The sequence below is a fragment of the Poecile atricapillus genome, chromosome 1 (assembly GCF_030490865.1).
Source record: "Poecile atricapillus isolate bPoeAtr1 chromosome 1, bPoeAtr1.hap1, whole genome shotgun sequence".
In the NCBI taxonomy this organism is placed as follows: domain Eukaryota; kingdom Metazoa; phylum Chordata; class Aves; order Passeriformes; family Paridae; genus Poecile; species Poecile atricapillus.
Genome location: NC_081249.1, coordinates 174,398,824 through 174,425,824, shown reverse-complemented (window position 1 = coordinate 174,425,824; position 27,001 = coordinate 174,398,824). Strand labels below are relative to the sequence as shown.

Genomic DNA, 27,001 nt, shown 5'->3' with positions numbered 1-27,001 from the left:
GTAGTTCATCAGCTGCACAGGGTAGTCCTTTTTCTGGAGGCTCTCCCATCAATCATCACAACTGGAGATGTGATTTTTTTTTAAGTTAGCTCTCAGCTGCTTTGGAGAGAAGAAAGGCTCCGATGAAAGAGGCACTTTCTCTGGTGTTTTGGGCACGGATTAGTTTGAAGCCAAGAACTGGCTTGTCCTTATCTCCACCTCCAAAGGTGTAGCTCCTGCAGCACCTCCAACAGTGAGTGCTGAAAGCTGTGAAGGTTTCAGGTGGGACACAAAAAAAAGGCAGGAAAACCCCAGCGGTCCCTCCTCCCTGCGGGGTGTTCTCCGGGCTCCCTTACAGTGCCTCCTGCTGCCACTGGCATCCAAACTACAAACCGCAGCTCCATTTCTGGGAGGACCTTTACCTCGAGCTGAAGTTCGTGGTTTTCGGGTCTGCAGCTGCTGTGCACAGCCGGGGAGAGGGCGGAAGATTTACTCTGCCAGCGGGCGAGGGATCCTGCCCCACCAGGGCTGCTGCCGGCCAGGAGAGCGGTGCTGTCCCGCCGCAGGGCGGGATGCTGCCCGGCGAGAGGAAAGGGATGCTGATCGGCGGGCAGGGAGAGATGCTTTCCCTCAGGAGGAAGGAGGCGGAGAGCAGGTGCCGGCAGAGCCGGGCCGGGGCGGGGGGCGGGCCGGGGGCTGGCGGCGGGGGGCGGGGGGCTGCCGGCAGCGCCCTCCCCGCCGGCCCGGGGGGCGCGGCTGCGGCGGAGGCGGCGGCGGCAGCGCAGCCGCGCGGAGCGGAGCGGGGCCGGGCCGGGCTGCAGGTGAGGACACGGGGGACACGGGGGGCACGGGGGGCCTGGGCTGGAGGGCGGCTCCGCCTCGGGGGGACCCGCGGGGGCGGCCACACGAGCGGGGTCCCGGGGCCGCCTCCGCGGTCGCTGCCCTCGGAGCCCCGCACGCCCTCGGAGGGGTCCGGCCGTGCGGGGCTCCCCGTGGCCGGGCGCTGCCGGGCGGGTCCTGCTGTGCACCCGCGAACGCCCCCAAAACTTGCCGGGCGCGGGGGCGGCGGAGCCGGGCTGCGGGATGCGCTCGGGGCAGCGGCTGCTGCGGGTGCGCGCTCACACGGCTCTGACAGCTCCGCTCGGTCTCCCCTTAAAATAGGCTCATTAAAATAATAATAATTTTTTAAAAACCCAGATGTGCTGCGGGGGAAGCGTGCCCCGGAACCCCCATTTAATCACCCTGCTCCTGAAAAGCAGAGCACGAAATGCCGTGTAAAGCCCTGCCCGGAGCCCCCGAGCCCGTCCTGCAGAAGTTGGTCTGTTTGTGGTAACACCTTTTTGCATCGTTCTATCCAAAAGGTTCTGATGATGTTTCGAGGCAGAGCTTTTTGCTTTTTTTTTTTTTTTTTTGCTAAGGTTGACACACATCTTACAACATCATGTCTTTGATGAGCACACACGGTGTTAATTGAGGTTGCCATGGGAGGCATGCACGTAGTATAAATAAGCTCCCTTCTTGCCATGTGATTTTCGCTTTTGTATTCCTCAAGCCTCCTTTTTGTATTCTCTGTTTTTGCATATTGTCATATGGTGCATTAAAGATAAAAATATCTGCTGTCTCAGGGTGTAATTTCCCTAGCTGGAACTATAAGTGCATATGGAGAAGTGGGGAAAGGATTTAGCAAACCGTAGGAGAAGGAAATATGTGTGTGCCTGTGTAATAAGTATTCACCATAATTTGGGCAGTTATATTAAAAAAGTCCCTTTTTATCACAAAAAATACCAAAATAGTACTTTCTGTGACGGAACATCACTGGGTTGACATCTTGTGGCCTTATTTTGCCTTTGGATATTGATGCTAATTAGTGAGAAAAAAACTGCTATAGTGCATCCAGCCCTGGTCTGCCTCCCAAAACGAAATATTTAGGGAGAAAAAACTTTTTAGTACTTCTTAAAAATTTCTCTACGGGTCTCATCACTCATTTATTGTGTTCCAGATAAAAAGATGAAAGCCTCGGTCATGCTTTGCAGCAAATTTCATGTAACATACAAGGGGAACTGAAGCAGAAACCAAAGCCAAGGCAAAGCAGCATCTGACCTTGTCACTGGGGGGCAGAAAACAGCCGCTGGTTCCACTGGTGCTTCAATCAAGCTCCCTGGGCAATGTGGAATTGCAGAGAGCTCACAAAGTGCAAGTTCCTTCCAGGTCCGTGGGGTGAATAAAAATTGTTAATTCTTGGCTTGATTTGTCATCCTTTGGGGGCAAAAAAAGGTATGTCAGACTGGCAATTATACAGTTAGACCGAGCACAAGTGGAAGTGGGTTGCTCCGGAGATGAGAGTGTCTGAGGCCAGCAAAGCCAAGGAGAAGCCTGTTCAACTCCACATCTACCCGGGATTCCTTGGAGAGGTGATAAAGTGAGTAATAAGGAGAAGTGGGAGTTATAAAGTGAATGCGACAGCTCCAGCAGAACTTCTTCTCACTGCCACATACGCTCGTTACAAAGCAACTAATGTTATTTGGAAATCTATTTGAGGAGAAAATGCACTTTGAGCATCTCTGCAGTTCTTGTGTCTGAAGCATTGATCAGGAAAATCGGCAGCACAACGCCAACAAAGGAAAAGAGAATATGGTGAAGGCAGCTAAAGAAATTCAAATGGAGAACCCAAGAGAGGCAGAGACTCCCAGCACAGGAGCCACATGTTCCCCACCAGAGGAACAAGCGAAAAAACCCTCTATGCTCTGTTTTAAGAAGCAGAAGAAGTCCTGTAAGAAGGGGCTGACTGTGAAGGATGCGTGCGAAGGAGCCTCAGAAGAGAAAAGCCAATGTGTCAGCACTGACCAAGAGGAGACAAAAGCTTCCAATCCATCACGATCCTCCAAAGGAACTTGGGCAGCCATCAAAAACCTTGCCAAACCTCGGAGAAGGCAGAAGTCCTCCTCACGGAAGAAGGTGCCCTCTGATTCCCAAGTGCAGCTGGAGGTGGATGCTGAGGAGAGCTGTGCGCGAGACCTCCCAAAGAAACGGGCGAGCTCTGGGGTGAAGATGCCCTGTGTGAGATTCTCCAGAGGCAAGAAAAAACCCAGCCCCTCAGAAGCAGTGGAGGAGTCAGAGGGCAGTGTTCAAGCAAATGAAGTGATGGGTGTTGTGAATAAGGCTAGTGAAGTGCCAGAGGATTTGGCCCCGACGGACAAATCTGAACCCTTCAGCCCAGTCTCTGCACAGGAGGAGCGGGATACGGTGAAGCAGGAGCAGCATAGAATGAAAGAGGACAAGGACACAATGAAAGAGGATCAGGATACAGTGAAGGAGGACCAGGATACAGGGAAGGAGGACCAGGATACAGTGAAAGAGGACCACGATACGGCAAAGGAAAGTGACACCTCTGTTGGGAAGAGTGAGCCCTTGACAGAGCCCACACGTGATGCAGAGGAACATTCGGAGTGCACTGTTCAGTTGGAGATAACCCATTCAGAGACAGTTGATGAAACAGCCCAGGACAAACTGCAGGAAGGGAGCCTACCCCAAATCACCAACGATGCAGAGGGCAGGGAAGTTGCTCCCGAAGCACCTGTTCCTAAAGACCAACCTGACGATGTCCCTGAAATCACAGAGTGGCAGGAAATCCCTAATATCTGCAAAGAGATGCCTGAAAGGGATGAACTGGAAAAGAGCATAAATCTTCCTAAGGAGTGCAAAGCTGAGGAGTCTGTAACTGATTTCAGTGAGTTGGCATCTGGAGGTGATGCAGCAAGTGTGCAGGAGGCAGTGAGTGTGCAGGAGGCAGTGAGTGTAAAGGATGCAGTGAGTGTGAAGGATGCAGTGAGTGTGCAGGATGCAGAAAGTGTGCAGGAGGCAGTGAGTGTGCAAGAGGCAGTGAATGTGCAGGAAACAGTGAGTGTGCAGGAGGCAGTGAGTATGCAAGAGGCAGTGAATGTGCAGGAGGCAGTGAGTGTGCAAGAGGCAGCAAGCATGCAAGATGCCACAAGTGTGCAGGATGTCATGAGTGTCCAAGAGGCAGCGAATGTGCAGGATGCAGTGAGTGCACAGGTTGCAGAGAGTGTGCAGGAGGCAGTGAGTGTGCAAAAGGCAGTGAATGTGCAAGAAGCAGCGAGTGTGCAGGATGCAGTGAGTGCACAGGATGCAGTGAGTGTGCAGGAGGCAGTGAATGTGCAGGAAACAGTGAGTGTGCAAGATGCAGTGAGTGTGCAAGAGGCAGAGAATGTGCAAGATGCGGTGAGTGTGCAAGAGGCAGTGAGTGTGCAAGAGACAGAGAATGTGCAGGATGCAGTGAGTGTGCAAGAGGCAGTGAGTGTGCAAGAGGCAGTGAGTGCACAGGATGCAGTGAGTGCACAGGATGCAGTGAGTGTGCAGGAGTCAGTGAGTGTGCAAGAGGCAGAGAATGTGCAGGATGCAGCAAGTGTGAAGGGTGCCACAAGTGTGAAGGATACAGCAAGTGTGCAGGATGCCACAAGTGTGCAGGATGCAGCAAGTGTGCAGGATGCAGTGAGTGTGCAAGAGGCAGAGAATGTGCAAGAAGCAGTGAGTGTGCAAGAGGCAGTGAGTGCACAGGATGCAGTGAGTGCACAGGATGCAGTGAGTGCACAGGATGCAGTGAATGTGCAGGAGGCAGTGAGTGTGCAAGAGGCAGAGAATGTGCAGGATGCAGCAAGTGTGAAGGGTGCAGCAAGTGTGAAGGATACAGCAAGCATGCAGGATACCACAAGTGTGCAGGAGTCAGCAAGTGTGCAGGAGTCAGCAAGTGTGCAGGATGCAGTGAGTGCACAGGATGTATCAAGTGTGCAGGAGGCAGTGAGTGTACAGGAATGCTCCAGCCATCAGATATTAGAAGCAAATGCAGGTGCTGGTGTCAGCATCATCATCACCATCACCGAAGCTGAGGACTCCGACAACACCGACTCTGACCAGGCCTATGAGCCATCCCCAGTTTTGCATCAAAAAAAGCAAAAAGGGAATAAAAAATCGAACAAGAATGCTGATGTTGGTCAAAAAGAGGGCCCCGAGGCTGGTGGCAGTCCCCAGGCAGAGGAGAAAGGTCTGGGTGACCAGGGGCACAGAACTGGGGAGCAGTACGAGTTGCTCCTTGTAGAAACTGCCTCTTCCCTCGTGAAGGCGGCCATTCAGTCATCCATAGAGCAGCTGGTCAACGAAATGGCCCTGGAACAGAATAAACACAACAGCTTTCTGTGATGGCAGCCTTGCCCCAGAGAGAAAGAGTAGAGGGAGTGATTTCAAGCTCCATTTGGCCTGCGGGGTGTGTGGAGAACTCGGAGAGCCCCCGGGGCCGAGGTGTAGTTAATTCTGCATGCCCGTTCAGTTGTGTGTCTACGTGGAACGGATCCTGGGATGTGGGCAGACCCTGCTGAGTGCAGTGCATCCCCTGGGGCTTCAGACAGCGCCACTGACCACAGCTGCGGAAAAATTAAGATGTTACAGTGACTGTATTTTCACTTATTGGCACATTTATGTCAAGGCCACATTTCTGCCGTCACCCATGTCCTATTTCCCCGCTGCTCACGCTGCAGATCTGTACATACCATGTGTTTGAAGAAAGGTCCTGAGAGGCAGTGAGTGCCTGTCCTGCTGCTGGGCTGCATTTGGGGCACGCTGAAACAGCTGGAGGCTTGCTGGGGCTCTACTGCAGACGAGGAAGAGTGAAGTGTCTGCAACATTAACATGGAAGCATCATTGCCAGGCTGTGTTTTGTGCTGTGAACAGGCCCTCGCTACTCACAGGCAGCAGGAACCGCGGTCACTGCTGTCGCATGAAGCCGGCGAGTTCCAGCGAGCTCCCTCTGTCCTTCCCTCGGCCTCTCCCCCGTCACAAGCAGCCTGTGCATCTCCAGATTCGCCCAAGCTCAGCATCAGCCTCGCCTTGCTGACCCCGGGCTGCGCGAATGCCAAGAAAGCGACAGCGCCTCGTTGGCTCTGGGGCCTTTCTCGCACCATGAAACCCAAGGGGCAGAACTCCCTGCTGGGCTGGGCGAGAGCAGCTCTGCCACAGGCAGCCCCTCTCCTCCCTCTCCTCCCTCGCCTCCCTCCGTCCCCATCCCGCTGTGGTGGTGAAGCTCTCCTCAGATGTAGCATATTTTTTATACATGGCATGCGATATAAATAGCAGTGAGCTGCATGCGTGTTAGCAGTCAACACAGTTTGGGAAGCTGCCGTGTGCTGCCGGCGCTGGGATTGCTTTGGTTCGGTCTGAGTGCCGCTGGCATCCCCGGCTGCTGGCGGCAGCCTGTCCCTCACCGCTCCCCGCTCGCAGCAAAGCCCTCCTGCCTTCATCCAGCCCAGGCATCCCTTGGGAATGCTGCATTATGCCCGGCTCGCTGCCACCAGGCTCTGGCACGCCATGTAGCTCGCTCTGAAACATGCAGGGAAATGCTGGAGCAATCTTACCAAAGTCCTCAGGGAAAAACATCCAGACATGAGGGCCTGAGGACATGGCTGGAAAATGCCTGGACAAGCCTACTGCTGTCGAACCCCCGCGAACTGCCCTGCCCCAAGGGGGTTTGCGCAGGGCTAGCGCGTGTGTGCGAGCATCACCTCCAACTAGCAGCTCTCCAGGAGAAAGGGGCCTTTTAATGACATGGGATTGCATCTGCGTGGCTGGGAGTTGTGTCCAGCTGTGGGCAAGGCAGTGTGTTCCTCTGAGAGAATTCTCCTGCGTGTTCCTCAGCCGGCACAGAAATAGCAGCCGCGCTTGGCAATTGCTCCCTGACCACGCGCTGAGATTTCCCTTCCCAGCGCAGACTTTGGATTCCTGCTGAAATACAAGGGCTGTACCTGTCCCTTGTACCTGGTGCACAACCGTGTTTTAAACCTCCTTAAAACATCTCCTCGATGTCACGAGAGGACTGCGAGCAGCAAGAGCCACAGCTCATCTCTGCGCAAGTAAAACTTAAAAAAAACCCCAGAGGGTGGTAAAGAAAAAAAAAAAGTGTCTTTTTTTTTTTCCTGTGAATTTGTTTATTAAGTTATCAGCTATTGATAATTCAGTGTGTACAATTTTAATGTCTTTTTACTTCATACTGGTCCTTTCAGATATTTTGCCATAGTTTTGAAAAAGGGACTTTTAGAGGACTTTTAGATGTACCTTTGGAGCTGCCACAGCACCCTGGGAAGAGCCATCCTGACGCTGGGAGTGGCTTATGGGATTACACTGGGCACTGTGGCAGGCTGGTGCTGAGCAAAGGGCTGCAGCATTGCTGTGGGATCTCACTGGAGTCAGCTGCACAGGAGGATGTCCAAGCTTCAGTAAATAAACACAAAATAACCCCACAGGGCCAGGCTGTCATCCTCTATCAGCCTGCTAAGCTGTTCTGGGAGGATTTTGTGTTATTTCAGTGTTGCCTTTTAGGTGAAACACATCTTCAAAAAAGGAGGAGAATGGCAGAAATGCTTAGTCCTGCCCTGCCCTGCAACTTGCTCTGTGTCAGGGGGTTGGTTTGCATCCTCTCTTGTAGCTGGCTTTCCTTCTGTTACAGCTGTACATAGAACTGACGATTATTTCATTAAAGCTGAATGTACCTGTTGTTTTCTTGCCTTGTGATTGAGTGGGCAGCTATGGAGAGATTTTATATGTGAAAGGATTAACTCACAGTGGTGCTCTGTTGTGTCCAGCTTTTTCAGGCAGTCATACAGTGAGCAGACAGAAATCTTAATGTTGGTGGCAGATCCAAATTCTTTGGAGGTTTGCTCCTCCTCTGCCCTTTCTATGATGTTTCCTTTTGGTTGCTGGTCAATCACTTCCACTACAGAATCCTGGCTGCCCAGGGACTGCTGTAAGGGATTTGTGAAAGATCACAAATCTCTGGCAGCTAAGAAAAACCATCCTGCTGCCCCATGGTTAAACCCCTATTAGACACCCTGTGGCACCAGAGGAAAATGTTTGAGGCTCTGTGGACTGACAAGGGTCAAACCCCACTGCCAATGGAATGGCACAGCTCTGATTCCATGCTGGAGGTTTGATTTCTCTGCAAGCTGCTTCCTGCTCCCAAGGCCTGGGATTGCTGTTTCCAGATGCACAGTTTGGTGCTGACAGCGTTCAGGTTGGGGCTGGCATTTTGGGAGGGGGAGCACCACATTTGGTGTTTTAGCACTTTCTGTGACAGATCAAATCAGTCCCACACCCTAATTGGTTTGTTTTTGCACAATGTCCTTCATGTAATTTCTTGAGACACTTTAAAATGTACACAAAATATGGGGGAAAGTTATAAATTTTTAATAGTATTAATACTCTTTATTCTTTCAGGTTTACAGAACAAGATATAGGCTCACAACAGCCGCTAATGACTTAATTAAGACTCTCTACTCCTTCCTTATTATTAGAGAGTAGAACATTAATAAAACATTTATTCTTTCATAGAAGGAATGATAAATTTACTATTGTGAAAGAGTGCCGGACCAGCGAACCTGTGAGGATGTGGCTGCGTGGTTGTGCCAGAGCACCAAAGGGTGCCCTGACTTTAGGACCATCATCCTCACCAACAGCTTAAATAATCTGGAATTATCATAGAATCACAGGATCATTCAGGTTGGAAAAGACCTCTAAGATCACCAAGCACTGCCAAGGCCACCACTAAACCATGTCCCCAGGTGCCACATCTACATATTTTTAAAATCCCTCCAGGGATGCTGACTCCACCACTGCCCTGGGCAGCCTGTTCCAATGCTGGACACTCCTCTCAGGGAAGAACTTTTTCCTGATATCCAATCATTTTTATAGCCCCATTCAGCTTGCTTATGAGCTGTCTGGCTCCTTACCCAGAAATTCACTGCTTGCTGTCCTCTGAATTATGGAAGTGGTTCTTCAGCTCACCCCACAGCTTGAGCAGCTGCTTTTGTCCCAAATGTTTCCAGTGCTCTCCTCAGTGGGGACAATTCAGCTCTATATCCAACAAGTTCCCTGTCCCTGCTCTGCTGTGTCATTTTGAATATTTTCATCTTCCACAGCTTTTTTATATTAGCAGCAAAGAAAAGGGTGGTTAAATAGTATAAGTCATACCTAGAAAGGCTTCCAGGGGGATAAAAAGCCTTTCTGTTAAGTCAACACTGAGCCCAGGAGAAAACAAGTGTATCCATTGAAAAATTCCTTGTGGAAACTGCCAGTAGACAATGATGGCACAAACAAATATTGCATTTTCTTTCCTGCTCTGGGTCAGCAAATGTGGATTAGAAATGCACAGGGCTGGATCTCCAGCTGCTGAAGGTCACAGCAGCTCTACAGGCTTCAAAGCACTGACTCTGGAGCAGCCAGAAATCTGGTGTTTGAATCCAAGATGTAATCCCCACATCATCAGAAATCACGGACATTCTCATATGCAACTTGTATAAAAGTGAAGATATGGTTGTGGGGGGGTCTTGCTGTTGCTTTTGTTGGGTTTGAGCTGTTTTGTTTTTTTCACAAATGTATGTAAGAAATGGAGTAAATTCACAAAACACGTGGGAATCCTGGTTTTCACTTACTTGGGATGAATGGATGGATGGATGGATGGATGGATGGATGGATGGATGGATGGATGGATGAAAGGCAGACCCACATGCTACAGGCAGTAAAGCCCTAATGTTTCCTGTGTTACAGATAGAACTTTTCAACATGAGTAACTCAAAATTAACTGCTCCAAGGAAACAGATTGATTTAAATAATTGCTTTAGTATGATTTTACCTCTGCGGTTTTATTTCACAGAGAAATGGTTCTTGTCAGCTCTTGTTGGGTAGTACTAAAATAATTAAATACTTTTCATTTGCAAACAGACAAAATCTTAACATTAAATGTGACTTTAAAAAAAAAAAACAACTAATCAGACTATGTCATTTCTTATACAGCTATTTAAGCTACAATACAGGTTAACGTTTTTTAGGAAGCACAGCTTTCACATATATTTCTTTTTTGCAAAGAATTGTGAAGAGTGCAGTTCTGTGCCAAATGATAGGAATTTTCTGCTGTGGGGTTAAAGTCCACTTAGCCAAAAAGTGGATTTCAGCAAAAATACCCAAACGCAGCATTTTAAAGTAGGTTTTATTATATAAAAACTGACAAAAATGCTGGATACAAAAGGGAGAGAGATGGTAAGAAAACATGTTTTGCAATTCAGATTGTTAAGATGAAAGTATCATCTGCAGCTTGAACTGGCAGTCACTCTGTCAGTCCTGAAGTTAGACCCCGCAGAGATCTGCCTTCCAAACCTCTTTAATCTGGAAGAGGTGACAGCGCCCATCATGATGGGTGCTCCAGCAGGGTCCCTTCTGCAGGTACCGCTGTCCTTTCGGGAGGTGCCTTTCCAATGCCAGGTCCTTACCGGGGTAAGGTAACACACCAAGCATCACTTTGCCGTAGTCCCTGAGAGAAGATTTCCTTCTGGAGAGGGATGCCGTCTCTGCGCCCCAGCTCCAGTCACTCGTGTCACATTTGCTCTCTCCATTTGCCATTTTAATGAGGACTGGAGGCCGCGGTGCCGGTGTGCCGGGGCTCAGCTCGGCGTGACGGCAGCCTGCTGAGATGGCAGCCGGGTGGGAAGCGCAAGGACCGCGACTCCTACGGAGCTCCTGAGCATCCCCCCGGGAAGGGGGAGCGGCGCTTCCCCGCTGCTGCCGGCAGCCCCCGCCGCTCCCTGCCTGCCAAACCTCGCAGACTGCGCCGCACGAAGGCGTCGGGCTCCGGCGCAGCCCAGACAGCCTGAAACCGAATTTGCATTCCATTTCCTAGCTGGAGCGAGGCAGGGGAGGCCGAGGCTGGGAGACTCGCGTCCCGAAGCTCCCTGACGTGTGTCGGGGCAGCCTGCGGGCAGCAGGAGCGGGCTGGGGGCCCGGCCGGCGAGCGCAACAGGCACAACAGGACGGCGCACCCGCACCCCGATCATTAGCGCGATGAGTAAGCGAATAGCGAAAACAGCCTGGCGGGGGATGCTCGGCCCTAATGACAGGCTGGGGCCCCTGCCCTGCTGGCTCCGGCGCTGCTGCGGGTGGCGGAGGCTGCCGGAGCGGGTCCCTGCCGGGATGGCTGCGGGCAAAGGGGAGGCGCGGAGCTCCAGCCGCCGCTCCCGGTGCTCCTGCTCGGCTGGGCTCGGCTGCACGCCCACCTGCATCCTGTCTCCATGGCTGACACCACTGTCTGCCTGCCACGAGGTTCTTCTCCTGCGTCCATCAGCCCTCCATGGCTCGCCGCCCTGGTTTCCCTGCCCTAGCGCCTATAGCTAGCTGGCTTTAAGTCCTAAAACCAATGAGTTGCAAATTCCAGCGATTGCTGGGAGGGACAGAGGGCTTTAGACGGTGTTTTCTTGTTTGTGCCAGAAACAGGAGGCTTCACACGGACTGAACATTGCTGCACTGCCCTGTGTGTGCCGGGAGGTACCCCCAAGGCACGGACTGCCTGGAGCCCCCCAAAGCTTCCCAGGCCCATCTTCGCTCAGGTGACACCCAGTGCAGCAGAGAAGGCTGACAGCTTTGCCCTGCCTTTGTTCCAAGGGTGCAGCCTCTGGTTTAGAACAGTTGGTGGAGAACATTTCCTCTCCTAGGCTGCTTTTGAAGTTGTGTCATTACTTCTTCTTAATGAAACATGCAAATCCTGTAGATGCTGTGATTGCATCTCAGGGAACCCAGTTTTGACACAGCTCTGGTTGTAAATATTTAACTGCCATGTAATTTAGGGCACATCCATCCTCATTACTTTTTTCCTCACGATTTCTTATTGCTCAGAATATATTTTCCTAGTGCTGGACTGCTGGGAAGCCCGTTCTGTTGCAGTCTTTTTTGGCAATCCTGGGGAAGAGACTGAGTTTTATGAAACAGGGAATCTGAAGATCATGGCAGAGGTGTGGCATGGCCTGGTTGGCTGATTGCTGTGGGAGGCCTTCCATAAGCCATGAAGAAACCTCTTAGTTTGGCCATGGTTCCCTTCAGTGATGCTGAATTGCATATGCTGAGGTCACTTTACACTGCAGTTCTGAAGGCTTTACTTACACAGGATAAATACTTGCTGTCTCCAAAAAAACAGAAAACTATTCAGTATCAGCATTACACTGAAGAAATGAAATCTCATGATAGCAGTATTTCATGGCCTTATTTTTAACTGTAATGCTCACTGCTTCAGGTTTACATCCCAACAGCAAATTTCACTTCCACGTTCAACCTTCTCAGTGTGCACAAAAACAAGATCCTCAGTGAAATAACCAGACCCCACACTGCAAGGGGGGATAAATACACTTTTGTCCACACGCTTTACTGCACCCTAAGAGGCCTAAGAAACACAGACCCTGTTGGATGCAGCAGCATCAGAGCACTAAAAATATTTCAAAATATTTCAAATTACCTATCTTAAAATTGTTTCTCATGCTCTGGTGGTTGAGCCAGCTAATGTACAGTCAGCATTTTTGGGCCAGCACCCAAAATACATGATGACAGCCACTGCTGCACTTAGTGGCATTTCAGAGGTTCACTTGAGCTGGCTGAGGAGTTTGCTCATGCTCAGGGGCCTTGGCAGGGGGATCTGAGCCCCAGTCTTCCCATCTTTTCATAAAACATGAGCTGCAGAGCCCAAAGAGAAGGCACTTCAATGACTGTGGTTCATCAGCTCAGTACCCCTAATGATGGGACCCCTCCAGAGCACAAGGCAAATCTCCAAGGATCCCCTGGAGCTTTGGGACTTCCAGCCTTGAAGTATTCTCATCCTGGGGCTTTCTTTGCCTAAGCCCATGTGTATCTATTAACCAATCACAGATATCTGGAAGGAATCACTAGTATAATTTTTCTGCACACTGTGACAAAATTTTTTAGGTTTTAAAAAAAAATCAAACCCCAACAAGAAATGAGTATTTCTCAAACCCAGCTGTGCAAGTCAGGCAGATTTCCAAGCATGCACCGGCATAAAGGTTAAGCACTCAGTAATTCAAGTGTCTTCCACTTACAGTAATAAAACTTCTCATGATTTATCCAGGAGCAGCTGCTGCCCTTGCTTAGCAAATGTAACTGCCCTGTAAAATTATTTTCTATTCATAAGACTTGGAGAGAATTATGTTTTTATGTTAACATAACTCGGAGCTGATGACTTCTGTCTCCAGCTTTTCCTGCTGCTTTAATTATAACAGTGCTTTAACACTTGCAGTAGAAAACTGCTGAAAATGCATTTCTTGTATTGCAAATGATGAAAAAAAAAAAAGCCTTTGGCAGATGTTTGATGTCACAGATGTTCAGTCCCACAAAGATTAACCAAAGTACACCTTTAAAAGGGGGTGAGGATAACAGAAAATAATGGTTTACAGTTGTATCTTTTTGAGGATACCTGGGATATGAATAGAGCCCTGGTTTATGTCTCATTTCGGCTCTGCTGGTGTGTTTGCAGTCAGTGCCATGGAGTCACTCCTACAGCACATACAGCTGAGTGACGTTAGCTCTTTTACCCTAGATCACAGCTTTTATAAAAGCTCCCTTTTTAATGGGCAAGAAGCGAACAAAACAGTCCAGCCCACGCACCTGAGGATGAGCAGCGTGTCCCAGAGATGCCTTGGGCGCTGCTGCTTGCTGTCCCTGCTGCTGTCCTCAATACTGAGCTCTATTACCACTACCCTGTTACCTCTGCAGAGACATCAAGAGCCCTTTGACTTTCAATACCAATTACTTCAGGCAAGTTAGGCACCTATTTGACAATCTGAGGTGCTTATCTACTGACTGAATAGCAGATATTCAGCCCCTCTACAGCTCATCTCTACAGCTCTAGCCACCCCAGCAAACGCTTCTCTCTGTTTTTAAACTAAATGTAGGAAGCAAGCAGCACCGGGAGAAGCCAGCCCACTCAGTAAAGTGTCACATACAAATAGGGAATGACCATAAAATACCCCTCTTTTTTTCTTATTCTTTTTCACCCATCATGTAGAAATAGAGGTCAGTGGAAGCCAGAGGGCATTTGCCCAGTTATGAGCAGCCTGTGCAAGATGTGATGTAGCTGATGCTATTAGGCTGGGAGAGAGGCAGAAGGCTCTCTTCTAGGAAATGCTCTGTGTGAATGGCTCCGTGCTCAGATGCAGCATTCACAGGCCCGGGTGCCGGCAGGGCTCTGTTTGTTTGCTTGTTTTAAACAACGGAGTTCAAATGTGTTCACACCGGTGGGTACACCCAGCAAAAGGAGCACTGGGGCTTGCAGGGAAGCACACCCCAAACCACAGCCTGCATTTTGCAACACCATCTCAGCAGGCTCAGGGACCGGTTGTTTTGCCCCTTTGTCTCAAACCACATTTTCAAGTGTTTGGCTCTCAGTGGCCAATCCATCTCCCTGGAGTGTGCAGCTCCCTGCCCAGGAGAAGCAGCAACCGCCCTTACAAAGACCTCAGATAGTCTTTTAATTTGGCAGTGATTTAATTGCAGCTCTTGCTCCAGGACAATATCAAAGACAGCTCAAGAGTCCTGACTACAAAGAGCTTTGGAGCAGGCGTTCTGACAGCAAACTGTTCTCACCATTGTTCAGGCTCCCCCTTTCCAAAGGCAATGACTCGGCTCCACCAGGATGGGCAGGAAGCCTCCAGTTTCTCAAAAACTGGGTAATGAGATTAGGGGAGCAGCTCAGGAGGCTTTTGCTCTGTGCTGCAGAAGAGACCTCTGCTCTCTAAGAACCTCGTGTGCCTCCTCGGGGCCTTCTGATTAACAGCATCTCTGAGGGGAGGGCTGCAGCCCATCTGCTGGCAAGCCTGGAATCCTTCAGTTGAAAAACTAGAGAGGGACAAACTATGAATTCAAGAGGCATACGTATAATTTTAACCCTTCCTTGGGTATTACCCTTTGGATAACAGGTAATGATAAATGAAAAGCTGGATGGGGCTTTGAGCAGCCTGGTCTAGTGGAAGGTGTCCCTGCCCATGGTAGGGGGGTTGCAATTAGATCACCTTTTAATGTCCCTTCCAGCCCAAACCATTCTATGATTATATGAAAAGCAAAAAACTTGCATGTTACCATTTCACAGTGGCTCTGCAAACAAGTAAAAAAAAATAACACGCTGTGTATTTGCTCTGAGCAAATATACAGATTGTAATATTTAATAATGTGTTTACTCCAAGCTGTTTATAAAGTCAGAAATAATTTTCGCGCAGAAAATACGTGTGTGGCATTTAGTTCTGTAAAGACTTCAGCTAGGGTATGTCTCCTCTCAAAGAAGAGAGGACACTCCTTTGCAGCTTTCCTTCCTCCCTCCAGAGAAGACAGTCCAATAATGGATCATAGTCCTAGAGGGGCATCAAAATCTGTCCTTGCTTATGCAGTAGCAGTGAACGAGGGAGGAGTAGGAAGGAGGAAAAACACATGCAAATCCCTAGAGTTTAAAAGTAAATTTAGAAGACAGATGAGGACTCCAGGGCTTGTCAAAATGAAGGTTGCCACCCCTACATCAACACTGCCAATTCCCTTGAAAAGAGCAGCCTTATGGCTCCTGAAAATATTTATGCAGAGATTTATTAACTGCAGTTACATGAACAACATGAACTTCAGGATTCATCTCCTTGAGATATTTATTTTCATTAAAAACAAACTGTTTGGGAAACACAATACGTATTTCCCTCTACACTTCCATCCATCTGGTTTCAGAGGAACAATTCTATGGAATACAAACAGTCCTAGGCACCACACAAAGTACTAGACAATGTTTAAACCTCACACCCAGCAATACAGCCTTTACTCCAGTAAAGCAGAGTAGGAGCAAGTTCACATTCAGGAAAAACATAACTGAGATACACAGAGGCTTCCAAGAAGGACTTAGATGGGAATTAGCTCAGGTTTAAAAGTTAGAGAAGTTAAAAAAGCAAGTACACAAATCGAAGTACACAGTCCTTCACAGTTATCTCAGCGGTGAGGGGAATGGTGGTTCAAGAAAATCAGCTGCACAGAACAGCCACTCCCTAGGTGGAGAGTGCCAAAACATGCAGTTTCAGCATCTGAAGGGGGAGAATTACTCTACCAGGATCGTATCAACGCTTTCTTGGATGAGATCTGGCTCCAGTATACATTCATCTAAGTGGCCTTGGGACAAGCTGGAGCTTTTGCCCACACTCTCGCTGTCACAGTAAGGGTGAAACCTGGGGGTGGCGGGGCTCTCCAGCCGCTGGCAGCGGCTGTACTTGTGCTGCTTCCCTCTGTGAGTGTACATGTGCTCCAGCAGCTGGCTCTTCCGGAAAAACGTGCGGCCGCAGACGGTGCAGCTGATCTTTCTCTTTCTTGAGAAAGAAAAGTTACAGTTCAACTCCACCGGTTCGTGGTCCTTGGAGATGAGGGAGAGCTGCCCGATCTGCAGAGGCTCCAGGTCGCTGCAACTCGGATGCTCCAGCTGATGCTCATCCTCCTTGAGGAGGAAGGCCCCGAGGCGATGGCCATCCCCAGGCTCCCTGTCCTCGGCCAGAGGCTGCACCTCCCCCAGGTCGCTGCTCTCCAGGATGGAGGCCGGGACGCCGAAGGGCAGCGAGCCCGAGACGTGGCCGTGCAGGTGCTGCCGCAGCCCCTCCCGCGAGTCGAAGCGCTCCCCGCAGTAGTGGCACAAGTGCACCTTGAGGCTGCCCTTGGCAAAGATGGGGCTCGCTACCTCCGGAGAAGGAGGGGTGCAGCTCTGGGACACCACGGGCTCCGAGTCGCACCTCTCCTGCTTTATGGAAACCGAGAGCTTCGGGTGCTCCTCTGCCGGCTTGGCGAGAGCCGCGGGCTGGGCCGAGGGGCGAGCGACCTGCTGCTCCAGGGGGCCGTCGTCCAGGCCGATGGCCAGGGACAGCTGCAGCTGGGGGTGATCGCCCTGCGCCGCGGACCTGCCGCCCGCCTTGGGCAGGCTCTCCTTCGCTCCCAGGCGCTCCTTCGCCAGCTTGTGTGCTGTAGAGATCTGGATCCCGTACAGGTTGGAGGACTGGACCGGCTCTGGGGAGAAGGCCTGGTTCATCTCAATGGCGATGTGGGAGAGGTGGTCTGCGTGCAGAAAGCGGATGCCCTCCTCCAGTCGGCTCTGGCTGACAGTCTGCTTCGGCCCTTTCCCAGTGTACATGATGTGTAACAAGTAACTAAATATGTCAGGCTGGATGTCTGTAGGCTGAATTTTTATGCACTCGCTGAAACAAAACAGATGATTAAGTACATACAGGGATCCAAATCCCGATCCATTACCTGCCCATTTGCTGTGAGAGCGCTTTTACAAGCAGCACTCCCTGCCAAGCCCTGCAGAAGTGCAGAAGCTCTGTTTGCAAAGCCAAGTGCCTGAGTCTGTGTTTATCCCTGTGATTCTGAAGACCATGTGCACAACTGCAGCTAAGGCTGGTGCAGGTGACCAGCCCTGGCCACCCCGTCCCTCCCATGCAGAGCCAGCTGCAGCCGCAGGCACCGCAGCGATGCCATGCAAGCTGTGCATCACCAGTGTGTGCCATTCCATTTATTTGAGTAGTGAGTTCAGCTGCCAGTACTATGTAATCTTTATGAGTATTGCACTTAAGTGTCAGCAAACAACATCCACAGGGAAGGGCAGTTTTCTCACTTCCAGACAAGGGGCGATGCAGCTGATCCTAAAGATTATCTCGCAGAGATGCTGGAGGCCACGATCCTCAGAAAGGAAGGGGAATGAAGAAGGGTTTAATACATTACAAGCAGCCAGCCCCAGGTCAGAGGCCAGACCTTGGCACTGCTGTTGTTATACCTGCAGAACCACTCCTGACCTGGCCAGGTGAAGCATGTGAACAACAGCTTGAAATGAATTGATGATCTCAGTCGCGGCCCTTATCTCCAAGAGTCTGAAGCACAGAACTGTGATAAGGCCACAGCTTCTGGATTGTTTCAAGCCTGTGGATCCTGCCAGAAAGGACAGTCTCACCCAGCAAGCTTGACTACAACCTAAAGCAAAGTACTGGACATATTGCACATGGGCAAGGAGGTACCAGGATATCCCTGGATTCCACGTCTGCATGGTTCTTACTGCAGGAAGATGGTGGTACTTACATGCTTTGTTTATCTGGCCACGCAAATGTCTCATCTCCAAAATGCAGGGTCTGATGTTGCCATATGCTGACTAAGAAAGTGGTTTAAAAGGGCAATGTGTTCTGGACTGGGATTGTTTAGAGAGCCAAGGCCTACACTGGGTTAGGAAAATAATCTCAGGTCACCTAACATCCCCATTTATACTCTTTTAGACTTTTATACCTTTAGAACCAAGAAAAAGCAGAATGCTGAGAGTGGCAAAAGGATAGGAAGAGAGCTGTGTGTTCTTACCTCGTCTGATGAATAAATATCATCTTAAAATAGTTTGAAAAAGCAGCGAGCACCGCTCTGTGGGCTTTGAAGTAAACATCTCCAATGGCAACTGTGCAGTCACACAGAAAGCCAAACTCCCGCTGCATGTTCAGCTGCTGGAGGAGGAGGACGCTGTGGCCGGTGGTATCCATGGTGTGCCTGGGAGCAAGGGAACAAGATGTTCATCTCATTAAGAAATCAGAGAGCTCCCAAAGGCTCAAATGTTGACTTCTCACCACCGAAACGAGATGGACGCCTGGCATGGAATCTCTTCCCCTCCTCCAGATGGTCCCTGCACCCCAATGTAACAGTTTCTCCTTCCGATACCACCGCTGGTGCTCAAACCCGCGACCAACGAGCTCAAAACCTCTCGGGGACTTTTCCATCTGCCAGCTACACTCAGAGATGCTTCTCCCGCTGATTAACTAAGCTCCGTGGGGTGTTAGCACTAACTTTAAACCTGGCTCGCGTTTTCCCTCTGATCTGACGGTGCTTTCTCCTGCCCCGGAGCCGCGGCGGGGGCACGGGGGAGCGGGGCTGAGCCCGGCGGCTCCGGCACAGAGGAGCCCTGTGCGCCCAACAAAGCCCCCATTGTGCGGGCTGAGCCGCCCTCGCCCCGCCCCGCCAGCGGCCCCTGCGCAAATAAACGCCGATATTTGCCATTGTCTGGGCAGAATATTGTTGGGGGGGGAGGCACGACCCGCAGCGGGAGGCGGCGAGCGCAGCCTCCCCGCGGCGCGGGACCGGCACCCTCCCTCCCTCACTCCCTCCCTCAGCGCCGGCCCCGCTCCCCGCGCTCCCCGCGCAGCCGCTTACCCGCGCGGAAGCGCCGCCACCGCCCGCCCCCGCTGCCCGCCCGGCGGATGGGGTGGGCGCTGCCCCCCCGCGCTTCCTGCCGGGCGGGCTGGGTCCCGCCGGGCCGGCCGGGGATGGCCAGGGATGGGCTTCTCCCGGGAAAGGCGAGCGCGGCCCTCAGTGCGGCCCTCAGCGCGGCCCCCGCGGGCGGCACTGCCCGCGCTGCTCGCCCGCAGCTCCCGTGCGAGGGAGGGAAAGAGCCTGTGCACCCCCCGTGGGGGATTTTTTTGGGGGAGGGTGCGCGTTTTGCCGTGCCAAAGGCATCACCCTGGGCTGGGGGCCTTGGCTTCTTATCACCCGGTGGCGGAGTGTCGTCTGCTCTCGGCATGAAGTGGGTGGGGGAGGTGTTTGTTGGTTTGGGGTCCTTGTTTTACAGAAAAGAAAAGTAAAAAAAAAAATAAAAAAGGTAAAAGGAGTTTCCCCGGTCTGGCCGCTCGTGAGAATGGATGAGAAGATACGATCTGGCTTCCTCACCAATGTCTGCGGCCTCTGTGCTGCTTTAACCACCACGGATCCTGAGGACGCACCATTTCTCTGTCAGGCCTCCTCCAGTCGCTCGCTGATGTTAAACCAGGGGTTATTTTAGGCGAGAGCAGCTGTGGCGGCAGAGAGAGGTGCCAGGCAGAGGAGGAGGCACAGGCGGCGCTCCCACCCTCACCGCGGTTGCCCGGCCACCAGCAGCCCCTCCCGAGGGTCCCCCTGAGCGCCACCCCTCCGCTCCGGCACTCGGTACAACCTCTCCGGTTAATGCTACCAAACTGCATCCTGAACCTGTTCAAACGTACAGTCCCTGCAGTCCTGCTGCCACCAGGTTAATTTCAAGTTCACACCTTGTTCTTCCAGCTGGAAAATGCAGTGAAAAACCACAGTTTGTGCGCATTTTCATGATTTTGGTGCAGTTTCCAAGATCTGTCACACCCACCTCCTCCATGGCATCCCTGCTGACTCAGGGCCTCTGCAGGAGACATTCAGTGCCTCGGATCATCCCTCTTGGTTTCCTCTCCGCATTTGATAGTTTGTAGTCCATTTTCTTATTCCATCCCCATAACTGCAACTCTTGAATATTTAAGGCAAATAATGCATCAGCTTATGGGGCTGTTTCCAGGCAGCCTGAGCCTGGGTGGATGATGAAGATGGGCTGAGAGATGACAGAGCATAGTCTCCAAAGCATTTTCATCCATGTATTTCCTGCTTATCCCACTGACCAGCACAGCTTTATCTTTTCCATTGCCTTATGTTCTGTTTCTTCAGTTTTAAATATAAAGCTCACAGGACTCAGGGACCATCTTTGCCTCTTGTGTCTGCACAGCAGCAGAATTGAGAGATCATGGAGCTATAATCCTGCTGCTCCTATAAATATCAGTAGCCAGTTTTCTTCCCCAAAGAGGGTTGGCAGTAGGTGGCTCAAGGTTTTGTACTCTGTTTTGGGTTATTTAACATATTTATTAACCTACGTACAGAGCGAGTCGCTATTTGCAGATGGCATGTTATTTATTTAAATGATTAATTATTTACATGTTATTTAGGTTGACTCTGGTCCAAAGAGGACTTTGAAGAGCTTCAGAGAAACCAGAGCCAAACTGATGAAAGCAGTGGTGGGGAATGAAATTTGGTGTTTTGCTGTAAAACACAGGCGATGATATCACTGACCTCAGCCAACACAAAGTGACACAGCCTATGCTGGTGGGACAGAAAGACATCAGGACATAATCACAACTCACTCCATGGGTGTTTCTGCTCCCTCCTCCTCTGTGGCCAGAAAAGAATAATTTGAAAAAAGTAAATTGGAAAGGTAAGTGTGGTGGGAGGGCAGTAAGGGAACGGGGGTGGTGAGAAAGGGGGACTGCCTTGTGCCCCACCTTACCAGAGGTGGCAGGAGCTCCTGCTGTGACACACATGGGACAGAGCAAGAGGTTGCACAAGCCCCTCATGGGCGCTCTTGGCTTGTGCTGCCCTGAGGTGTGTAAAGAGATGGGAAGAAAAAGACTCTTGAACCGTAAGAGCAGCAACTTTTCAGTGCGATTTGAAAACCACGACTCTGTTGGCTTATGGAGGCCGTTTATTTAACTTCCTATAAAACAGGAAAACCTACAAAGTAGCTGTAATGTGGGGGTCCCTCCACCTTCTGTGGGAGCTGGTGTCTTAACAGCCACAGAGTTTTTTTTTCTCCTTTGACACTGCTACACGCCCCTGGGGCAAGGCTGAAGCAGAGTGAGAGGGGAAATGGGGATTTTTTAGACACATTCTGAAAGACATATTTTGAAAGCTCCGCTTTTATTCTGTAGTAGTTGGAAAATCCCCAGAGAGACTCAGAAGGAAGAGCTGATCTTCCATTTGGAAACTAGGATTGTGTTAATTGGATTTGTCCTGTTTGCTTACGCGGAGGAGGGATGCTTCAGGAAAACCTCTGGTGTCACTGAATCCATGCCAGGGATGGATACTGGGACATTTTAACATTGTGGCATTTTATTTTGTTGCCTTTTTTGTTACTTTTGCCATTTTCAAATTTGAAAATAAATCTCTTAGTTTTGCTATGATTAAGTTTGCCCTTTTGGCTTGTCAGATACTTAGAGGGATCTCAGTCGCAGCAACACAAAAACAATGGTATCTACAGAAATTGAATGATGGAGCTGTGCGGATTAAACACTTACAATGCTTGTGCTGAATGACAAATGCCACTTTAGGGGTGGAAAAGTCAAGTGGCAAGACCTGGAGGAAAGCCTGACCTGGCTTATGTTTTCTCTCAGATCTGCGGCAGATAGCAGGGGGGCCGGAAATCCCACTTACTCACATGGGATAGTTCCGGAGGAGCTGGATGTTGTCAGACAGGAGAGGTCCAGACACTGGTGGGAAGAGGGTCTGGGACAGCTCCTGGAAGGATGAAAAAAAGCGCTGTCCTCGGGATCTGTGACAGAGCGTGGCGGTGGCTGCCAGCCCTGTGCTCCTGCATCACCGCGAAGCTCCGGGAGGGAGGGCGGAGGTATTAACGTGTGAAATTGCAGCGTGAAGGAAACACTTTCTCACGCAGCTTGCAGTGGTTTTCTCGCAGTTGAACCGTCCCACGCGGGGGCCGTGGGGCACTCCATCTCCGGACACCCACACGGGTGACCGGAGCCTCCCCATCAGCACCGGCCACGGCTGGTTCGGGCGGAAAGCAGAGACTCCCCGTTCCCTGCGGCGAGCCCGGGTGCGCGGGGAAGGGGCGGACTGCGGGGGCCGGGAGAGAGCAGCGAGGCGGGACAGCCCGGCCGCGGGGTCCCGGTGGGCGCCCGCCGGCGGACGCTGCCCCGCCGCGGGTCCGGGGGGCTCCGCCGGAGGACGGGGAGGGGCCGGGCTGAGGGGGCTCCGGCAGCGCCAGCCCGCGCCGCGCCGCGTCCCCGGCGGCATGGGAGGAGAGCGGAGCGCGGCAGGGAGCCGCCCGCCGGGCCCCGGCATTGGCGGCGGCGCAGCAGCGCTGGCAGCGGCGGCGCCGGGAGCCGCGGCCGCCGAGGGGAGGGGTCCGGCTCCGTGCGGTCGCGGCGGAGCCGGCGCTGCGGCAGCGGCAGCGCGGCGGGGCGGAAGTCCTTTGTTGCAGCCGCGGCGGCAGCGGCAGCAGCAGCAGCGGCGGGAGCGGCGCGGACACAGCTCCCCGTCGGCGGCCGCCGCCTCTCCCCGCGCCGCGGTAAGCGGGGCCCGGGGGCCGCCGCCGGGACCCGGGGAGGAGGAGGCGGGAGGCGGCCGCAGCTCCGCCGGCGGCGGGAGGTGGGAAGTGCCGAGCGGCGGCGTGGCCCGGCGCGGCCCGCCATAGTGGCGGCGGCGCTGCCAGGTAGGGGCTTTCCAGCCGCGGCCGGTCCCTGGCCGGCGGCCGGCGCGGTGACCTTGCGCCCGGCGGCCGGGCAGGGCACGGCGCGGAGCGGAGCGGCGCCGCGGGGACTGCGCGGGGGGCTGAGCGGCGGCGCCGCGGCGGCGGCTCCGGCTCCGGCTCGCTCTTTCCCTCCCTCCTGCCCTCCCTCCTTCTCTCCGGGGGTCGCGGCGGGCGCGCTCCACCTGCGGGGCGGGGGTCGGGGGATGCCGCGCCGGGGAGCGAGAAGCGGCCTAGGGAGGTGCAGGGGCGAGAGGCGGGGAAGGGAAGGGAAGGGCACCGCGCCGCCCGCGTGGCTCCGGGGCTCGAAGTCGCAGTAAACATCTCGAGTGCCGCTATCGCGCCTGGCCCCGGCCCCCGCGGTGGGTCCCGCCGCTTCTCTTCCTTTTGTCTTCTCAAAATAAACGCCCTAAAACTTTGAGTGAGTTGCGGTAGTTTAGCGAAAACCGGAGCGGAGCTGCAGCCCGGAGGGAATGCTCCACCCTGCCAGGCGGGAGACTTGGGTTTCACTCGGGGCTGGCAGTGCGCTGGATCGCCGTGGAGGCGACTGGAAAGGAAGGGGAATACTTTTGTCACATAAAAAACAAGCCCTGTGCCGCTCTGGGAGCGGTGTCGAAAGTCTCGGTCTTCAAAGGACTCCTCTTTTCTGCTCGGATAGAGAGGTAGTTGAAGAGAGTAGAGGAAATGGGACTGAAAACGCTGTGAGTTTGAGGCTGGGGTTTTATTCCTCTCTATTTTCCAGGATTTTTTTGCAACTCAGTTTCTCAAGTTTACCCTGTTTCAGCTGATACAGGAGTGCCGGTTCCCCTTGACACGTAGGCGTTGGTAAACGGGTAGCATGGCTTGGATGCTGCTTAATATTTGGGTGTTTACTGCTAGGTTGTCATTTGCTTGCATTATTTCCCTCACACTTGAGTATCGCAAGGTACAGCACGCACTGCAAAACTATCCGGGGTTGCAACAGTGCGGTGTTCCTTAGGCATTTAATTACACTAAACAAACATTCCTTTAATTAAAGGTGTTTGTTTAACATTCCTCATTACAGCTCTTGGAAAAACCCACAGAGCAGCCGTGAGCAGGGGGATGCGGGCTTCTCGTTTATGCCGAATTACAAGTTAAGCTTTCATGGCGAGCGGGGGAGAGGCGTTGGGACCATATGGCCGTGGGGAAAACCGGCCAAACGCGAGCGGTTGCAGAGATTTTCCTAGGCAGCAGCAGCACAACGAGTTGACAAGATTGTGGAGAGATTTTTGGATGACTAGCCAGAAAACCTGAGGGGCAACAAGTAGTATTAGTTGCACTCTGCTGATGTTTGAGGTTGCAGGGGACCAGCAGGCACCCACTGTTTGGGGGTGGATGCAGGTAATGAAGATGTGGGTTGGTGCTGCGTGGGAAGCTCAGAGAAGTAATAGAAGCCACTTCTTCCTAGTAGCCAGAAAGTTTTGTGTGGAATAAGATCACAGACTTAACAGATGCTTCAGCTCTGCTTGCACAAGTCTTTCCCTTCATCAGACTCAACCACTGTTGTCACTGGCACAGGAATTAGCAGTGATTACATTGAGAGTGCTTATGCCAACCAGGGATTTGGGTTTTTAGATGCTTTCTTACTAGAATGTGAGCGGCTGTTTCTTTCACAGATTTCTGTTCTTGCTGACAGTGGAAAGCCCTGAAAATCCAGGATGGAAAAGCCGCAATAGCTATTTACCTGCTGGATAGAAATAGAATAGCTGCTCAGAACTGAGATAGTGAAAGTTTCCTGATAAAAGCCCGGTGTCCCTTCTCTTAGTTGTTACAGCTGGGCCTCTTACTAGAGTTGTTCTGGAGCTTACACACATGTAGAGTGAGAAGCCATGTGTTCATTTTTCAGTTTGGGCAGTGGCTCTCCAGCAGTTGGGTTATTCAGCCCTGCCTTTGCTTGGGAATGGTAAACACCCTCACCCAAGAGTTCTGCTGCGGACACAGTGTGTGGGCACAGCAGCTGACATAATTTGCATGAGGACCGTTTATATCCTCAAGTTGGTCTGGTAAGTTACTGCAGAACTTCAGAATTCACTGGCTGTTGCATTTTCTCCCCCATATTAGACCTATTTAATTGGATGGAGACCTTAGTAGCTTTATTATTATTTTTAGTATGCTGAAAGTAAAATGCGAAACATTTAAGACCAGGAAGAGTCAAGGAAACCCATAGTTTGATCTGTGTGTCACGAGTTACTGTGCTTCATTCATGTGCATCCAGCAACTTGTTACACCAAAGTGCAACCTGTATTTAGCCAAGGATCCTTTCCTGGAAGGCACCTGTGTCTTCATCTGAGGGTCTCAAGACGTAATTTAACCACCAAGATGCCTCCAGAAGTTGAAAAATGGTGTAACTCGGAGAGCTGAGATGAAAAAGCTCATCTTTCTGCTGTAAAATAAATTGGGTGTCATCGTTTTTTTCCCCACTAATTGTTTCTTTTAAACATATCATTACCGTGTTGCCTGACAACTGTAAAGATGCCAGATAAAAGATAACTGTGACTTTCTAGAGTCAACCTTTGTGGCTAGCAAGTTACTTTAAAGAACTGTATAAAGTCTCTCTAGGACTTCTACTCCCTAGATCTCATCTAAAGTTGTTTGAAGTTGAGATGGGGCTTTAGCACAAACTCAGTTTTCTTATTTTTTTTTCCTGTCAAGCTGTATTCCTTGTCTTTCGAAGAGTGTTCTTGACCTAAGACCACGTAATGTATCTTAACTAATTTTCAGTTAGCAGTTGAGAAGCATAACTTGCTAAAATTTGACGTCTGTTTCTCATTTGTGGGCTCGGATGCTGAATCAGCAGAGAACTGCTGGCTGAGCAGTGGAGAACAGAGCATCCAGGAGCTCTGACAGCTCATACTGGAGGCTTTGGAGCATCTTCCCTTCCCCTGGTTCAAATCTAGCCCAAGTGCCATGAAACTTGTTCCTGTGCATTGTCCAGGAGTCTGTTCAAAATGAGTTGATTCAGCCATCAGGATGTGTCTGAAGATGAATATCTGCATCATTGTAATCATCTTCCCAACTGGCATGCCTGAAAGGCAGGCCATCGGAAGGACTGTGAGAGGAGGATAAATTATACCTTTAGTCCTTCATAGCCTGAATAATGGAGCTTAATTACATTTTCCCTAGCAGTACATGGAATTCCCATAGCTGTTTTAATTTATGATCAAGGCTATGCTTGCAATGCAGACTGATCCATACTTGCCGTTGAGGTGGACAATTGTCACCAAGGTCTTTGCTGCTTTTTCAGTGTTTGTGTAAACTGGGGCACCCAGAGCAATCTGTGGCTTCCTATTGAGTATATCTAGGTAAAAGTTGTAGCCTGTCAACAGCTCTGTGGTCAGTGCAGTAGCCAAACACATAAACTTCTTGGCCTTTGTGTGAAGAATTTATACATGTTCTGTAGGATTTTCTGCAGCATGTCTATGCTGTCATTTAGGAATCCAGGCTTTTTGGTATATCTGACCCACAATGGCAAAATTAGGGGGAAGAGTTCTTGGGAGCCCACACCAGGGTGGGGTTTGGAGACAGATGGCGATGGGGGATTTGCTTTCTGATCCTCGTGCTCTTGTTCTTTGGATAACTGGGCGTTGTTTGCTTGAGGTTTTCCGGTCTCATTTTCTATTAGCACCAAATTCTCCACTCATTTATTACACTTTTGTCCAGCGTGTTCTTGGTTTCCAAAGAAAAGCAGCCAGTAACTAAGCATGTAAGCACTATGTTTTTGCCTGCTCAGCAGTGGAAATGCTGGGTTTTGAAAACCACCTACTAATTTTAGGAGCCGAAAGGCTCCTGAATTCTGAACCTTGTGGTATGTTTGTTTTAAAGACAGAGAAGTTAGCAAAAGAACTTCACTACTTCTTTGCTTGAGGACTTTTTTTTATTTCTTTTGTTTTAAACCATCTCAGAAAACTTTGAGTGTGAGGAAATGAAGGCATGGAGCTGTAGTAAATACCTGTTTTTTCTTGTTAGCAGACTTAAAAACAACATCATTGGTTAGTGTAGTAGTACAGCTTAACCTTGTTCATGGTCACATCTTAATAATATCTAAGT

At 51.1% G+C, this 27,001-nt stretch overlaps 4 protein-coding genes across 13 annotated transcripts in view; 3 read left to right on the top strand and 1 right to left on the bottom strand.

Annotated features, from left to right (window-relative positions):
- MTHFD1 (methylenetetrahydrofolate dehydrogenase, cyclohydrolase and formyltetrahydrofolate synthetase 1) overlaps positions 1-27,001 on the top strand; it is a 158,625-nt gene that overhangs the window by 42,396 nt on the left and 89,228 nt on the right. The window lies entirely within an intron of this gene.
- Positions 725-7,537, top strand: AKAP5 (A-kinase anchoring protein 5). The gene is made up of 4 exons (XM_058832582.1): positions 725-800; positions 1,177-1,297; positions 1,979-3,729; positions 4,789-7,537. Exons 3-4 carry the CDS (start codon positions 2,611-2,613, stop codon positions 5,191-5,193), a joined length of 1,524 nt encoding a protein of 507 aa, XP_058688565.1. The 5' UTR covers positions 725-800; positions 1,177-1,297; positions 1,979-2,610; the 3' UTR covers positions 5,194-7,537.
- Positions 15,090-20,469, bottom strand: ZBTB25 (zinc finger and BTB domain containing 25). 5 transcript variants are annotated; one of them, XM_058832541.1, is made up of 3 exons: positions 20,015-20,469; positions 18,217-18,396; positions 15,090-17,069 (listed from the first exon to the last, which is right to left on the bottom strand). In XM_058832541.1, exons 1-3 carry the CDS (start codon positions 20,026-20,028, stop codon positions 15,932-15,934), a joined length of 1,332 nt encoding a protein of 443 aa, XP_058688524.1. In that variant the 5' UTR covers positions 20,029-20,469; the 3' UTR covers positions 15,090-15,931. The 5 variants fall into 5 exon arrangements, with proteins under 5 accessions (XP_058688524.1, XP_058688516.1, XP_058688534.1 ...); XM_058832533.1 differs by lacking the exon at positions 20,015-20,469 and adding an exon at positions 19,567-20,007; XM_058832551.1 differs by lacking the exon at positions 20,015-20,469 and adding an exon at positions 19,054-19,460.
- The window catches only part of ZBTB1 (zinc finger and BTB domain containing 1), a 29,577-nt gene continuing 23,274 nt past the window's right edge, over positions 20,699-27,001 (top strand). For 3 of the 6 annotated variants that reach the window (XM_058832478.1, XM_058832483.1, XM_058832442.1), the window contains exon 1: positions 22,615-22,753. The gene's annotated coding sequence lies outside the window, so the exon portion shown is untranslated. The other 3 variants (XM_058832471.1, XM_058832462.1, XM_058832452.1) reach the window with 3 other exon arrangements.

Bases quoted from the DNA above. Each gene is read 5' to 3' on its own strand.
- AKAP5 (XM_058832582.1), top strand. From the start codon at position 2,611: ATGGTGAAGGCAGCTAAAGAAATTCAAATGGAGAACCCAAGAGAGGCA. The intron at 3,730-4,788 runs GCAGCAAGTGTG...TCAAGTGTGCAG, and splicing joins AGTTGGCATCTGGAGGTGAT to GAGGCAGTGAGTGTACAGGA.
- ZBTB25 (XM_058832533.1), bottom strand. From the start codon at position 19,856: ATGCAGTTTGGTAGCATTAACCGGAGAGGTTGTACCGAGTGCCGGAGC. The intron at 18,397-19,566 runs GTGAGGAAGCCA...CCTTGCTCCCAG, and splicing joins CACAGAGGCCGCAGACATTG to GCACACCATGGATACCACCG. The intron at 17,070-18,216 runs GTAAGAACACAC...GTTTTGTTTCAG, and splicing joins ATATTTATTCATCAGACGAG to CGAGTGCATAAAAATTCAGC.